Below are 16,767 nucleotides of genomic sequence, written 5' to 3'. Positions count from 1 at the left end.
AACTTGAAGGAACTTTTTATGGAAGAAAAAAGAATGGAAATAGATCCAGACTAGTGGAATGTGGCTGATTTTATCCTCTGACAATTGAGAGAAATCTGATCTTAGGGACAAATATTTATTTCATTTTTTCTTTAATACCATTGGAGTGGCAGAAATACTGTTCTCTTTGTTTCCTTTTCTAAATTTCTAAGTAATAATGGACCTTGACTGCATTAGAAGGAAACACTCACATTGCTTGTTACACTTGTTTACAGTTATAAAATTCCATTGTTTCATGGTAAACATGGATATATAGTATCATTGTTTTAAAGATATTTTATGTATATCTGAGTCTTACTTAAAATATGTCTGAAGTTGTTAAGGACATCTCTCTATAATACTGGCCCACTTCCCTTTGTAATCAGGAATACTATTTCAAGATTATTGGCTGTTTGTGGTCTGCGCCCTTGGAATAGAATGGAATTAAATGGCCACTGGGGTATTAAGCTATGAGGTTGGGATTCTTCACACCATTAATGTGTTTTGGTTAATTATTAGTCCTAGTCAGAAAAGAGCATTGCATGTATCATGGTTGGTTAAAGCTATTCCCCAAGGTATTTTTAATCTTAAGTACTAGTCATTTGGTATCAACCTTCCCATTTAGGATTGATAATGCATCACACTTTCATGGTATCTTGAGGCTGATGCTTCTTTATTCTCAAGAGCTTTTTGCATTAAAAAATTAGCAACAGAAACAAACCATGAGTCATGGTTTAAATGCCTGAGTAGTGCCATAACTCTCTGTAATTGCTTGTCCATAGGAGAATATTTTGAAATGTGAAACCACATTCTTACTTGATACTTTCTGTACAAGTGGCTTGTTTTCTCTTGTTACCCCCTGGCCCGCCTTTGTTAAAGCATGCCTCCCCCAGGAATAACCAGTCACTGTCATGCCTATAGATTAAATCTTCTTTGGCTTACAATTATCTAGATGTTTCAGAAAGAACAGGTGGATCCTCTTCAGATGAAACTGCAACAGGTGAATGGACTTGGCCAGGGCTTGATTCAGAGCGCCGGAAAAAACTGTGATGTACAGGGTTTGGAACATGACATGGAAGAGATCAACGCTCGGTGGAACACACTAAATAAAAAGGTGAGTGAATGGAGGGCATAGAAAAAAGATACGGCAATTTCAGGTTTCCATGGCACCTGAATGCAAATAAAACTTTAGCAGTTCCAACCTGGAGTAACAAAAAGGGATGAGAAGTCATTTCAGAACTCTCCCCTTTCTCCTTCGTGTCTGTGAAACAGGTTGCACAAAGAATCGCACAACTGCAAGAGGCTTTGTTGCATTGTGGGAAGTTCCAAGATGCCTTGGAGCCATTGCTCAGCTGGTTGGCAGACACTGAAGAGCTCATAGCCAATCAGAAGCCTCCATCTGCTGAGTATAAAGTGGTGAAAGCCCAGATCCAAGAACAGAAGGTAAGTGAGAATGTTGGGGCAGTGAACTGTAACAGCCGAAGGGAATGACAGACAACATAATTTGCTTATAGTTTCAGGAGCACCGTTAGGAGTTTAGTAGAATCCTAACCTACCTTGTGTGATCCAGAAAAGAAAGATGGAAATTGATTTTTATCACCTTTGTAATCTCCTAGTTTACCATGCCATATGTTGAACTGAGCAGTTTTGCTTGTTCACTTATCCATCCTGTTTCAGTGTTTGTCACCACTTTATCTTAAGAGATTTTGAGTGTTTTTAGGGTCAGCAATGTTCTAACTAATGTTGTAGATCATGTATACATGATATACATGTTCTCTCTGGTTCCCTCCCCTCGGTTTAATTTCCATTTCAGTTCCTTTTTTTCTTGGTTCAAATTAAATTCCTTTTCAGTCACATAATGACAGTCACCGCTCCATCTAAAAACCTGAGTGTAGGAAAAGTTGATATGAGTGGTAGGAATTATATCTCATGTTTTTGCCTCAGGTTGGGGGATGGGGGAACTTCCCTGTTCAATTAAACTTAGGGCTCAGTGAGGTGAGGTTTTTGGATTTTGTATGTTTTCCTTGGTTCAGATTTTAAAGTGACCCCATGTTATCACTTTTCATTCTCTTTAAACATGTACATCAGTTGCTCCAGAGGCTACTAGATGATCGAAAGGCCACAGTAGACATGCTTCAAGCAGAAGGAGGCAGAATAGCACAGTCAGCTGAGCTGGCTGATAGAGAGAAGATCACTGGACAGTTGGAGAGTCTTGAAAGTAGATGGACTGGACTACTCAGCAAGGCAGCAGCCAGGTAAAGCCAAGGGGCTTTTGAGGGAGAAGTCAGAGACAGTTTCTGATTTGTGTCTCTCAGATGCTGTAAAAGCCCCTGGATGACTCTCATGGAGCTCTGGAGGTGTTTAAAGGCTTTTACCTTGAAGAGGGATAAGGTTTTAGAGATGATCCTCATAACCAGAGTGACTCTCAGGAAATGAGCCTCAGCGCTTCCGTAAGGTTCTGAGAGCTGGGAGACTCAGTGCTCTGTGGTGGTGTTCAGTTGCAATATAATCATGCTTCCAAATGACAGACGTGGACTCCTACAATCCAGCCAAGTAATTTTCTGAATTTTGGAAACAGATTTCTTTTTTTCCCCATTAATATTTATAAATAATGTTTTTGATACTTGGAATTGAAATGTATCAAAAAAAGAAAAAAGAAATGTATCATGTTTATTTTCTGTTAACTTATCCCAGTATTAGATGTTCCTACATCTAGGAGCTAGCCTGTGGTTCTATTAAATGAACATTCAAGAGTTGCATGGACTGTCTTCACCAGAAGCTGCAGGCAGGCAGTGTACTTCTCCTCCACAGAGGTGCTTTCTTTCTCTTTCCATAGCTATCAGTCCAGTGTCACTTGATCTTAGTAAGTCACACTGGGTCTTTACTTTCAGCTGATACTGTTCCCAGTTTTAAAAGTAAATGATAATGAATCAGAAATGAGTATGAGAGTCACGGAGTTGATCACTTATTGTCTAGGTAGCTATGGGTAGACTTCAGATAATCCCCTCTTCAGTCTTTTTACTTCTACCTGTCCATGGCTTGCTTGTTTCTCATCTGAGCTACAGAGTATTTACTTGCCCATGTTAGTAGGCGAAACAAAAGAAAGAATTCAACTTACTTTCATTCCCAAATTGCACTGCGTTATTTCTTCTCTCTTTTCATCCATTTCCAGTAGTAGTACCATTGACCCTCCAACTACCTGGGTTTAAAGCCTCAGCCTCATTTTCTTTTTACCATTTTTTCCCCTCCCCTACTTTGTGTCACATGTCTATCAGGGTACTAAATTCTGTCCATTTTACATCTACAGTATCTTTCCTCTCCATCCATTTCTGATTCCAACTTACTTGCCTCAGTTCATGACTTACGAACTCTCCCTTGGGCTCGTTCCCATGAGGTAGCTCGTCTGAGGGCAGCCTCCTAACTATCTAACCTTAACCACTCTACTGCTGCTTCCCCTCAGGCCTTCCCTCTGCACAATCAGAGACATCTGTTGACTGCCTGTTGCCTATAAAATAAAGTGTCTCTAACCAGCCATTCAAAGGTGGCCCTAACCCACCTTTCTTAGTTTCTGCTATTCTTCTCATTTCTTATGGCCAAAGGAAACCGTATTCAGTTCTTCAGTGTCTTCTGTCAGTTTCCTAATTCTGTCTTTGCTGATGGTGTTCCATCTTCCACGAAAGACTTTTGTTCATCTCCCCTGCTTTTATGAAGCTTTTTTTTATTCCCAAGCATAGAATAGTTTCATCTTCCTCTTAACTCTCCTAACTCTTCATGTGTACCTTGTATTAAGGTCATTATTTTTTGTGCTTACCTCCTAGGTCCTTAAGCTGACTAAAGTCATGATTGTTCCTAATGTGTCTATTTATGATTCTTTTCTTCTATCCTACTTGCTTCCATGCTCCGAACACAGTTTATGGACAAGTGTTTTAAAGAGAAATACCAAGAGCAAAATCATTTGTTAAGGCATCCTAAAGAATTCTGTTTAGTTTCTTTAATATTGAATTTTTGATGCCTCCAAATTATTTTAGCTCTTCTCTTTTCTACCTCAAGTCCTGTTACAGTGATTTCTTCAGACTTTCAGATCCTGGAATCATAGATGAGTCAGAAAGGTTTAGAAGTCTAAGACAGTTCTTTAAGAATTAAATATTTTAAATTTAAAATTTGGAAAAAAATAGACACATGTATATGTATAACTGAATCACTTTGCTGTAAACCTGAAATACTAGTAAAACTAACATTAATTTTATTAATCAGCTGTACTCCAATATAAAACTTTAAAAGTGTTTTTAAAAGTTTAAAGCAAAAAGAGTAAAATCTTTAAGCAGGTCATTAACCAATGAAAATAATCCACCAAGCAATTTGTTTAAGGTTATATTTTATGTTTTAGTTTTTAGTTGTATTGATTGAAGATATAGTTTGAAGGTTGACATAAACTAAGAAAGGAAATTCTGTAGTTTATATTGACATTTAAAAATAGCATCTAGAAATACATTTTTCTTTATACTCAAACATTACATTTCCAGATAATTCAAATGGCAGGTCTTTATATTAAATCATTTATTATTAATATAAATTTGTCCAGAGTACCCAGCATAGGACCAGGCACAAAGCAGATGTTTAGTAAAGATTTACTGAAATAAAAGTACATCCCATCACCCAGCCCCTTTTCAAATAACACAGCAGTTAGTCTGATCTTAATGGTCCTGAGTCATTGTTATGGCCTTTGATGGTTATTCTGTGTTCTAATATAGTTCTATGGTTGTTTTTGTGTCTTTTGCTTCTTTGGCTGCCTTCAGCATTCAGGCTTCCCCTCTCCTTTGTAATTGGCTGATTTTAATCTACAGGGTATTTGAAGTCCACACTTAGTGTGGCTGTTATGTTAAATAAGGTTTAAGATTCCAGATTCAAGATTCCAGTTATAAAGTACATAGTTCTTTTGGCTGCCATTTCCTTTAACAAATTCATCTAGTTTGAGGTTATTTTTTTGTCTTAAATCAGAATTCAAAGTTATGCTCTGAGTCTTGAAATTACTAGAAGCTTGACTGATTTGGGGGCGACAGGAAGAAAGTTCTTGTTCATAGCTTGATCTACTTGTGCTCTTCAAATACTGCCTTTTCTCTTCATCTTAAGTGAAGATAACCATGACAGGGAAAAGAGAAATGAAGACTGATGGATTTCTTACTCCTTTAAACATTATTTTGGTCACATGTACAGGGGATACACATGCTCCATCCCATAGGAGAAAGAGTAGTAGAAGGTCTGATTCTAATTCTCACTGTACCATTGCTACCCTGTGGACAATCTGGACGGATCTTTCTTAAAGCCTTCAGGCTTGGTTTTCTCTTTTATAATAGTGGCATAATGTTGGCCTGCCGTACAAGGTCATGACAGAACCTAAATAAGGTACTGCTTGTGAAAGCCTTTAAAACAGCAAGGTGTCCTGTTTGCTATTGATATTTCAAATGTGCCTGGTTAAGATCGGTCTTTTACTGAATATAGTACTGTTAACAGTTTTAATGTGACTTTTTGCCTGAGCAGCTTGTTCTATATATTCGTGTAGGCAGAAACAGCTGGAAGATATCCTGGTTCTGGCCAAACAATTCCATGAGACAGCTGAGCCTATTTCTGACTTCTTATCTGTGACAGAGAAAAAGCTCGCCAACTCAGAACCTGTTGGCACCCAGACTGCTAAAATACAGCAGCAGATCATTCGGCACAAGGTAGGAATTAGTCACAGTAAATGAAAACACAAAACTGGAATCAGAAATCCTAGAAAACTTCCTGCAGCTTTCTAAAAGATGTATTTTGTGGAGTTTTTTTTAATAAGTTTAATTTAAAATATGGTCCAGTTATTAATTGGACTAGTCACATTCTTCAAGTAAAAATAGAAATGGACTTAGAGGCTGCCATCAGAAAAAACAGCTTTTTGTTCTCTGTTTTTATGTTATTTTTACCCTTCTGTAGGTAAACTTATATATTATTATTTAATTTATTATATCATTTGTGATTCATTGTCTCATGTTTACTTTTCATTTATTTTGTTTCTGTTATTCATTTTTTCCATCTGGATTTCCAGGCTCTGGAGGAAGAAATAGAAAGCCATGCAACAGATGTGCACCAGGCAGTCACAGTTGGGCAGTCCCTCTCCTCCCTGACAAGTCCCGCAGAGCAGGGTGTGCTGTCAGAAAGGCTAGACTCGTTGCAGGCCCGATTCAGTGAGATTCAAGACCGGTGCTGTCGGAAAGCAGCCCTGCTTGAACAAGCACTGTCTAATGCTAGGCTCTTCGGGGAGGATGAGGTGGAGGTGCTCAACTGGCTGGCCGAGGTTGAGGACAAGCTCAGTTCAGTGTTCGTAAAGGATTACAGACAGGATGTCCTGGAGAAGCAGCATGCTGACCACCTGGTATTCATACTTTCCATTCTTATTGGTTATGTTACTAAGTTATTTTGTCATTTTAATTCATGTTTGTCTTCATTTCTCTCTCGCTCGCTCCCCCCCTTTTTTTTTAATTCCAAACATTTTAAGTTTATTTTATACACAAGTGCTTAGTTACAGACTTGTTGCTAAGGACTAACCTATTTTTTGATGAGTCCATGGAAATACTTACACTTAACAAACCGGATCATTAATTCTAGAAGGTGATCCAGAGTGTAATCAGGGGCCATCTCAATTCCAATTCATGTTTTACACCACTCGGGAATGTATCATTCAGCTACCACTTGAGCAATTATGCAGAGGAGTATGTACTTTAACAAAGTGTTAGTCGCTCAGTCATGTCCAACCCTCTGCAACCCCATGGACTGTAGCCTGCCAGACTCCTCTGTTGATAGACTTCTCCAGACAAGAATACTAGAGTGGGTTGCCATTTCCTCCTCCAAGGGATCTTCCTTACCCAGGGATCAAACCCAGGTCTCCTGCATTGCAGGCAGATTCTTTACCATCTGAGCTACCAGGGATGCCCAAACTTTAAGAAAACCAGATTACTTAACAGTGCTCAGGGTTTGATCATATAGTGGTAACTTTTAAATGTTTCTAGAATTTGTGTGCTCGAAGTACAGGGATTCTGGGTCATCTTAGTAGAAACAACAATTTGCCCTTTTTGTTTTATTTTTAGGGAATTTCTTTGGAAATGGTAAAATCAGCAAAGCGATTTTGTTTGTTTGTTTTATTAATAATAATCTTAGATTCTTCTACTTCATTGACTTCAGATACTGAGAGTCTTTAACTAGGATTCTGATTTAAGTTGGCCTGTTCTTGCTGATTTTCTTTTCTTGAACTTTATGCCTTATCCTTTGTTTTGGACATATTAGACATTTTTGATGAATTCTGCTTCTACCTTTCTTGGGTTCAGGTTTGGTACCAATAGGTTAGTAAAGCGGATTAAGTCCTAAATCTCTTCTCATCAAAAGAAAACTTGCCTATAAGTATCTGATTTCATTGTTTTGGGTAACTAAGTGAAAGTGAGGCCGCTCAGTCATGTCTGACTCTTTGCGACCCCATGGACTGTAGCCCACCAGGCTCCTCCGTCCATGGGATTCTCCAGGCAAGAGTACTGGAGTGGGTTGCCATTTCCTTCTCCATTGAGTAATTAAAGGGGTAACCAAAGAGAAAACGAAGGAATCAAATATCTCATATTTAAACTGATATTCGTCTCTACTTTAAATTTGGTCTCTTAAGGGGCTCGCATTTCTTCCACTTTGTTGTGTCATAGTTTTAGGATTAATGGTGTTCTTTCCTTTCAGGCTTTAAATGAAGAAATTGTTAATAGAAAGAAGAATGTAGATCAAGCTATTAAAAACGGTCAGGCTCTTCTAAAACAAACCACAGGTACTTTGAAAAGTGCATCTCTTAGCGCCTGGTCATACAGACATTAATCAACACCCTGCACTAGCCACTTCTCTTTGTAGATAGGAGGAGCTTAGTACTCACTGATTGTATTACCACGTGCTTCCAGGCCAGTGGGACTTGGGTTCCTGTTTCCTGCTAAATCTGTTATTGAAACACTGTATTGTCTCAGATCTGGTTATAGATGAAAACTCTCCCTGCCCTCCAATATGTTGAATACCAGCATTTACTGAAAGATGCTGAAAGTGTCTTGAAAAACCTGCAGTCAAACTCAGATCCTAATAATCTCAGAAGTCATTTCTTTTATTGATTGAAGGTTTCTTTCCTACTTCCCTTGGTGTGGGACGCTAGGTGAAATCACTGCCATAGGGAGAGAGTATCCATAAAAGTTAAGCTCTGACTTGAATAAAGAGAGGTTAAAAGGGCTCCCTTGTAGCCTATTAGACATGAATAAACTGTGTGCTGTCTCCCACAGGTGAAGAGGTATTGCTCATTCAAGAGAAGCTGGATGGCATAAAGACTCGCTATGCAGACATCACAGTCACTAGCTCCAAGGCCCTCAGAACCTTAGAGCAAGCCCGGCAGCTGGCCACCAAGTTCCAGTCTACATATGAGGAACTGACCGGGTGGCTGAGGGAGGCAGAGGAGGAGCTGGCAGCCAGCGGAGGACAGTCCCCCACAGGGGAACAAATACCCCGGTTTCAGCAGAGACAGAAGGTGAGCTGACATCCCACACTGTAAAGGGAAAGAATTTCTCTCTTAGAATCCTGAAGTTCAAATTCTTGAGTTTTATACCAACCATCTTTACCCGAAATCTAAACCAAAAATTTCTGTCTGCCTCGTTTTCTGTTTATTTGTGGAAAATAAGTTTTGACATAAGAGCTCTTGTCATGGTCTGAAGAAGAAGAAAGATTGAATCTGAACACCCTATGAAGCTTGCTTCATATGGAACATTTTAGGACTTACTGTCATACTTCACTCTCTAAAAGAGTACCTCATAGTCATCTCTGATTCTCTTGCAGTACCTTGTGCAGTTCTAGATGCACAAAAATACGGTGCATTTGTTGAAGTAAATAAATGCCTATGATTAAAGCATTATTTTATCATTCTATTGAAGTAAGGAGAAAAAAAACAAGAAACACCATTCATGTTACCCAGAGACAGCCTGGCCTGAAAAGTCTTGCTGACAGTTCTAAGCAGCTGAGCCTAAAGTCAGGCTGTGGAGTGACTGAAAAATCTGAGACAAGAAAAAAATAAGTGAAGGAAGGAGGTCAGAGCCCTGCTGGGATGTGTGGTAGAGAGAGCATTTTCCACCCAGCACAGCTGCTAATGTCCTTAATTTAGCAAGAGATGGCCTGAAAACTTTTTTTCCCTCTTTAGGAACTAAAGAAGGAGGTCATGGAGCACAGGCTGGTGTTGGACACAGTGAATGAGGTGAGCCGCGCTCTCTTAGAGCTGGTGCCCTGGAGAGCCAGAGAAGGGCTGGATAAGCTTGTGTCCGACGCCAACGAGCAGTACAAACTGGTCAGTGACACTGTTGGACAAAGGGTGGATGAAATTGATGCTGCTATTCAGAGATCACAACAGGTAATCTTTAAAAACACCCCTGCATTAATGTTTTAGGCAGCAGGGATATATATATGGGAAGTACAAAACTATGACCCACATACATACAGTTTCAGGAATAGGAATAAATGAGATCAAGCTAAATCTGATGCAACAAATTATCTCAGTGGTAGGAAGTGGTTCAGTAAAGTTATGTGAGGGTGGATCTAGGTTTGACTGAAGATACATGACCCCTTTGAGGAGAAAAGAACTTGGAAAAGAGAGTGTGTGGGCCCTTCCCTTGCTGATGCCCTGCTTAGAGGCAGATGGTGATGGGGGTAGATAATATCTAGACCGAAAAGGTCTAAATGCATCAGTCTCAGTTTGACATAATCAACTGTTTCAGCATTAGATGGAAGAGGGGACAGAACCAAGAACTATAATTACTATCAAATATGCTAACCAAAATAGCAGAGCCATCCAAAATAGAACCCTCCCAGTAAACACAGGTGTCGTGTTTCCCTCAATCATTTTTCCTTCCTGCTTTCTGGGAAAAGTTATTTGTTTTTCTTTGTAGGTGGATATGCACCTATTAATGGCACACATTAATGTGCCATGGTACAAAAAATAATATAACGTGACCCCTTGGGTTCATGGTGATAAGTAGATGCTTTCTGAACCCCACAGAAGTTTGTTTTGGCTCCAAATCTTGGCCAGATATTTCAGTATGAGATTTATCACACTTGGGAACTTTTCTTTAAATATTAGTATAATTTGACAATATTGATAAGAGGTAAAAGGTTGAGGGGCCCTTATTAAACAATGGTCACATAGAACATGTTCTTTTGTTGTTGATGTCATTGCGTATGACATGTCATTGTGTACTGCATTCCATTTAAAGGTTTGCTGTTCTTCTGGGATCTTACACTTCTTCAGCTAAGCGGGTACTTCCAAGTTAACTTGACTCAGCCATCTGCTGCCATGTTAAGTTTGTAGTTAAACATATGACTACTGCTGTGGATAGGAAAAAAGATTGGCAGAAAGAGAGCACAGCCTCATAAAAGTACTCTCATTAGAAAGTGTATTTCTTTTGAAGAGTCTTAGTTTCCATTGTTATTTCTAGCTATGGGACCATTGACTGGGTTCTGTAATGTCTTTCCAAGAAAGTTGAAATAGGGTCAACTCATATTTGTTGAAATATAATCAATGTTAAATTGTCTGCATCTTGAATTTGTGACTTTTATAAAGTTCTCACCAATTTGGGCTTTATTTTGTGAGATGTAAACTGCATTACTGAAAATCTAGGCCTTTCTGTGTTGAATAAGTTAGAATTCTTAGAAGGAAGACACTGGCTATAATATGTCCATCATTCTTCAATATGTCTGTCAGTATGAGCAAGCTGCTGATGCAGAGCTAGCTTGGGTTGCTGAAACAAAACGGAAGCTGATGGCCCTGGGTCCAATTCGCCTGGAACAGGACCAGACCACAGCTCAGCTGCAGGTGCAGAAGGTAAGTCACTGGCACAGTCACTTCGTTCTGAGCTAGAAGAATCATCAGTCACTTGGAGTGACGAGCACAGAGTTTCTGGCTATCTCAAGTCAAGTAGAATGATTTAGAGTCGTGATGGTGGATAGAGACGTAATATTATAAATATTTGGTTAGGATGAAGAAGGGATTTTTTGCTTTGTGAAAAGGGAGAAATAGATCTGTTAATCCAGGAAAGAATAGCAATTTTCTACATGGGTTTTTCAGGGGGGAAGATATTTTTGTAAGCTACTGAAAGATAAGCATTGGAGATAGATGGATAGACAAAAGTGTCAAACTTCTTAAGAACAATTTTTAGTGTGACTTTATTAAAGCAAAGGATTTTTCATAGAGTATGTCTAACTTTTCACTAACTCAGGCTCGGGATCCTTGTGTTACTTAACAATAGTTCACTTTTCAAAGGCTTTCTCCATTGACATCATTCGACACAAAGATTCCATGGATGAACTCTTCAGTCATCGTGGTGAAATCTTTGGCACATGTGGGGAGGAGCAAAAAGCCGTACTACAGGTAAACTACATGTATTTATTCACCATATTGTTATCTTGCTTATGGTGATTTGGAAGTACAATTATGAAATGATAGTTTAAGAAGGGTTTTTTCCCTGTATTACTGATAGTGATATTTAAGTCCAAGGTAATGTCCTAGGGGATTCAGACCCCTCACCCTGTGTTCACAGATGTCTAGACAGCCATACTGTATGATGTGAAATGCAGTGCAAATCCGTGATCTTTGTAACAGAGGAGTTGCTCCTCATGCTCAGTCCGTGATGAGTTCTCTTTCCAGGTAGATAGATTTTTCAGAACCAGATCCAGATATTAATTCCTGCCTTAGATCCTTCTGAAAAAATAGTTAACTATTTCTAAAAGAATTGGCCAACAGAATCTGTTTGTACACCAGTTTTGTTTTTTTTTTATAAAGTGAAAGTCGCTCAGTCATGTCCAACTCTTTGCAACCCCATGGACTAAAGAGTCCATGGAATTCTCCAGGCCAGAATAGTGGAGTGGGTAGCCTTTCCCTTCTCCAGGGGATCTTCCCAACCCAGGGATCGAACCCAGGTCTCCTGCATTACAGGTGGATTCTTTACCAGCTGAGTCACAAAGGAAGCCTTTTTTATAAAGGGTGTGGGTAACTACTATTTCCTCAGAAATCTTCATAAATTGAGCTACTCATCCTAAACAAGTAAAGTATAAGTAGCAGGTTTGTAGACACGTTTATCGGAGAAGAAAAGACATGAAACTTGATGAGCAAATACCCACCATAGCCCCTGATACAGTCAGACTGACCTAATGCAATAATGCTGCATCTAAAGTTGTAAAAGGTACTCACTAACGGGTTAATTTTGCTCTGTTGTGGCTGTGCTATTTTACTGTTGGCAAAGCTACTTTCGTGTTTTAAAAATTATAGAAATAATGCATATGTGTGATAGGAAAATTTAAAAATTCAGTTAAGTATAAAGAATATAAAAGTCACTTGTAATCTTAACTAGATTGATTTTTTTAGCATTTTAGTGTACATTCCTTTATACTTTTTAGTGTATATCTACTTACATTTTTTATTTAAAGAAGGGTTCATCATGGTAATAATACTTACACTTCTTTTTGTTGTCCATAGGAAAAGACAGAGTCTCTGATACAGCAATACGAAGCCATTAGTCTGCTCAATTCAGAGCGTTATGCACGCCTAGAGCGGGCACAGGTCTTGGTGAACCAATTTTGGGAAACTTACGAGGAGCTCAGCCCCTGGATTGAGGAGACTCGGGCACTCGTAGCACAGTTACCTCCTCCGGCTATTGACCATGAGCAGCTCAGGCAGCAGCAAGAGGAAATGAGGGTAAGGAGCGTGCCGAGTTTTATTTAATTGCACAACTGGAGATGGGCTGCACCATTTGAGAAACAGCCTGTTTATGAGTACCTACCGAGTGTAAGTCTGTTTTGAAGTTAATTATTAACCCAGTAGAATTTCTTTGCACAGTAAAGATACATATCTGAAATATTTCCTTTGTTCTTTAATGTAAATCAGTTAAAGAATGAGGTTATGGAGATGTCAGGAATGTGGGTATTACAGGAGTAAACAAAGCATCACATAAAAATTAAGAGAACTTAAAATCTTTCCAGCAACAGCAAAGTGTTCTCAGATTTGGGTGTGGCTGGGTGGCCTTTTCCTTGTGGTTAGGCCCCAGCTGGAGTGAGAGCCCCAACTCAGGAATGTCAGAAAGCAATTTGCTGCAGAGACTTAAGATGAAAGGAAAATTTGTAGACACTTTAGCTGATGGTCTTACCATCAAAGATGGTTTTTTGATGTCTGTTTTACTTGTATATGGCTTGTGCCTACTCCTATCTCTGTATTCCTCTAGCAGGGAGATTAAACTGGAAGTAGCCAGCCGTAGAGTCAAGGAGCAGCTGGATCGCCAGAAATATTGTTTGTAGTTTGTCCTGCTTGGTGTCTCCCAGTCTGCACAGGGAGACGGACATGAAACCATTGAGACTGCAGTGGATACAGAGAAGTACTTATGAGTGCAGAAGGCAGTGGGATACTTTTGTTTTGAGGGCAAGAGTGAAGGAGGATATGTCTGGGAAGCTTCTTGGGTGGCGGAATATCTGAACTGGCTTTTAAAAAATCAAGGGAATTAGAGTCAGTGCCCTAAGCCTTTAGATTTTCACCCCCTCCATAAATGGTGAGATGTTGGGACTTGCTGGATTTTAGCAACTTAGTTTAGTTTAGTTTAGTTAGTTTAGTTTAGTTAGTTCCCCTCAGTTTGTGCCGTTGGTATGAGCTCTGATCACAGTATTTAAACAAACTGGTGTAAAAAGACTCATTTTATTTTAATCCATATTTTTTTTACATAGCAACTGAGGGAATCCATTGCTGAACACAAACCTCATATTGATAAACTGCTAAAGATAGGCCCTCAACTAAAGGAGCTAAACCCTGAAGAGGGGGAAATGGTGGAAGAAAAATACCAGAAAGCAGAAAACACATATGCCCAAATAAAAGAAGAGGTGCGGCAGCGGGCCCTGGCTCTGGACGAGGCCATTTCCCAGTCGGCTCAGGTATGTCTGTGTCTTAAACTCATATGACCTTCAGCTGTCCTTTAGTCTGAGCAGGAGGCTCTGTATCAGTATGTCCCTATGCCCAGGAATGTCCAGACCATGTATGCTGGTGATACATTATCAAGAGACTGGGAGCCTTTGCCCGTTTGCATTTTAATTCCAGGAAGCATTGGTTATACTGACAACTAGGAGGAGGGTGAAATGCATCTTGGCTGGTATATCATTTGTCTGTATGGTTTTCTTGAAAACTGGATATCGTGGTGATCCTTTAACAGAAGTGATTTTGGGTAAAATCATCTTGAAGCAACGAATGCCTCAAGGGAAGTCAGATTGTTATTGGGCCTGTTGCTTTCAAGATGTAGGTAGCACATTTGTTTTCCTACTCAAGAGGCCACCAACTTGCTCCTCGTTCAGAGAAAGATACTTGACTAGGGAGAAGATAGAGCCAAGGAGAAAAAACCACCAGCAGTGGAGTTTAAAGCATGTAACTACATACTTTTCAACTAATATATTACTGTTATGTCTGGGTAATTTATTCCTATGTTTAGTCAATATTCTTGGTTAATATTTGTACTTACTCAAGTTTCTCCCCCCCACCTTCCGTCCCATCTCTCACTCACATTGTGGAATGTGTTACTTTGTGTTGTTGCTGCCTGCTCCTGTCTTCCCCACATCGTCACATTTCATTGTTGTGTTGACTGCGCCCACCATTACAGATTACAGAGGTAAGGTACCCACCCCCATTGGGATTAGGGTGTTCTTGTGAAGCTGAGAATTGAGAGGGTTATTTATAAGGAAACTTGCCTAAACTTTAGTGGTATAAATATTCTTAATGCAGTCTATTGTGCCAGTTTCATTTGGGGCGTAACCTGTAAGTGAGGGAGTGATGGGAAGGGATCTTGTTTACTGTGGCACTTCCTTTAGGACATTTAACAGTTGGTAAGCCTTATGCTAGTTAGTGAATCCAGAGTTGGCTTTAGGGGACAGGCTTACCTGTTTTGCTCCCTTTTCTCCCCTCTCTGCTTCATATTATAAATCAAAATTTTACAGTTATAGATAGGTTATAAAATATGTAGAAAAGTGGAAAGAGTAGTTGTTCTCTTGGAATAAGGTTAGATTTGACCTTCCCTAATTATCTTTCATCATGCCAACACTTTCCTTCCTCACTGTTACATCTGGTGGGTTGTTGAATTGCATGCCGTGGTACTTTTAAACTCCAAGTCATGTGGCATATTGAGTTCCCCATCCATTTACCCAGTTGGTGGAGGGCATCTAACTTGTTGGTCTAGTCTGTTGCATGCAGCTGTCATCTGAGGTGTTGACACACTGACTCTCACTGGTTTCATAGTCTTGTCCCTTTTTCATCATGTTAGTTGGAACAGGGAAACTACTGCAGCACCATTAACAATGTGAGTTGATTTTTGGTATATTAAGTAATAGCTTTTTGAGTCATCAAATACTTTTCTGATGGTCCAGCTCTAGTGTGCTGTACCCAAAATAGTTTCTTAGCCACAGCCAACACTTGACAGTCCTAGGGCTAGTCCGGGTTTTATCCTAAACAGGAGTGAATTTATACACTGGCCTTAATCCCTAACGTTTACCCCAGAAGTGTGATGCAGTCCTGCTGTGATGGCTAATGGTCCAATATTTGTTTAGTTCCATGATAAAATTGAGCCCATGTTGGAAACTCTGGAGAACCTTTCCTCTCGCCTGCGAATGCCACCGCTGATTCCTGCCGAAGTGGACAAGATCAGAGAGTGCATCAGCGACAACAAGAGCGCCACCGTGGAGCTGGAAAAACTGCAGCCATCCTTCGAGGCCCTGAAGCGCCGTGGAGAAGAACTCATTGGGCGATCTCAAGGAGCTGACAAGGATCTGGCTGCAAAAGGTGTTTGATTAATCTAATAATTTTGTTAAAAAAATCTTAAATTCTAGGCTGTGATTACCTCCAGCATCCCACTGGATGTATTTCATTGAATGCAAAGGCAGTACCCAAGTAATGAGTATTGTACGAATCATTTAGAATTCAGAACACATCTCTCCTTTGAAACAAGATCACAATTGGTAGTTAGATTCCCAGGCCAGGAAACAAATGCTCCTTTACCCCCTTAATATGAGGAAACTGCTATACCAACAGTGGGAAGAACATAACTACCTTTTATACAATTTCCATGGGAAACATAGCAGGCTTCACACAGAATACCAGAAATAGAGTTTTTATCCAAGCCCCTTTATACGCGTCTTAGCAATACTTTTATAACAGATAACTCATTTCCACATTACCTCTGTGATCTCTTTATGTGGGAGGCCAACACAAGTGGAAAATGAGAATATGGAAATAATAAAGCTAAGATAGAAAACTCTCTTTCAGTAATACCTTTTTAGAGCCTTTTAAAGTATAATTTCAGTGAAAATATGAGGATTAGATATAATATTGATTTCAGTCCTTAGAGAAGTCTATTTCACTCTCCTGTACCCTCTCAGAAATCCAGGACAAATTGGATCAGATGGTATTCTTCTGGGAGGACATCAAAGCTCGGGCGGAAGAGCGAGAAATTAAATTCCTTGATGTCCTTGAGCTAGCAGAGAAGTTCTGGTATGACATGGCAGCCCTCCTCACCACCATCAAAGATACCCAGGACATCGTACATGACTTGGAAAGCCCTGGCATTGACCCATCCATCATCAAGCAACAGGTTGAAGCTGCCGAGGTAAGAAAACAAAACCTCTTCCAGAAAGCACTTTATCCAAGTATGTTGT

General features: G+C 39.6%; 1 protein-coding gene across 25 annotated transcripts in view; it reads left to right on the top strand.

The window, feature by feature from the left end:
• MACF1 (microtubule actin crosslinking factor 1) overlaps positions 1-16,767 on the top strand; it is a 339,001-nt gene that overhangs the window by 283,527 nt on the left and 38,707 nt on the right. For 19 of the 25 annotated variants that reach the window (XM_043878610.1, XM_043878618.1, XM_043878621.1 and 16 more), the window contains 15 exons: positions 971-1,132; positions 1,291-1,461; positions 2,107-2,273; positions 5,579-5,738; positions 6,095-6,421; positions 7,762-7,846; positions 8,340-8,581; positions 9,245-9,451; positions 10,799-10,918; positions 11,357-11,464; positions 12,569-12,787; positions 13,804-14,007; positions 14,724-14,732; positions 15,664-15,895; positions 16,492-16,718. In XM_043878610.1, coding sequence (XP_043734545.1) covers positions 971-1,132; positions 1,291-1,461; positions 2,107-2,273; positions 5,579-5,738; positions 6,095-6,421; positions 7,762-7,846; positions 8,340-8,581; positions 9,245-9,451; positions 10,799-10,918; positions 11,357-11,464; positions 12,569-12,787; positions 13,804-14,007; positions 14,724-14,732; positions 15,664-15,895; positions 16,492-16,718 — 2,640 coding nt within the window. The remainder of the gene's footprint in view (positions 1-970; positions 1,133-1,290; positions 1,462-2,106; positions 2,274-5,578; positions 5,739-6,094; positions 6,422-7,761; positions 7,847-8,339; positions 8,582-9,244; positions 9,452-10,798; positions 10,919-11,356; positions 11,465-12,568; positions 12,788-13,803; positions 14,008-14,723; positions 14,733-15,663; positions 15,896-16,491; positions 16,719-16,767) is intronic. The other 6 variants (XM_043878625.1, XM_043878609.1, XM_043878622.1 and 3 more) reach the window with 1 other exon arrangement.

The sequence above is a fragment of the Cervus elaphus genome, chromosome 20 (assembly GCF_910594005.1).
Source record: "Cervus elaphus chromosome 20, mCerEla1.1, whole genome shotgun sequence".
Lineage (NCBI taxonomy): Eukaryota > Metazoa > Chordata > Mammalia > Artiodactyla > Cervidae > Cervus > Cervus elaphus.
This window is presented reverse-complemented; position numbering and strand designations above follow the sequence as displayed.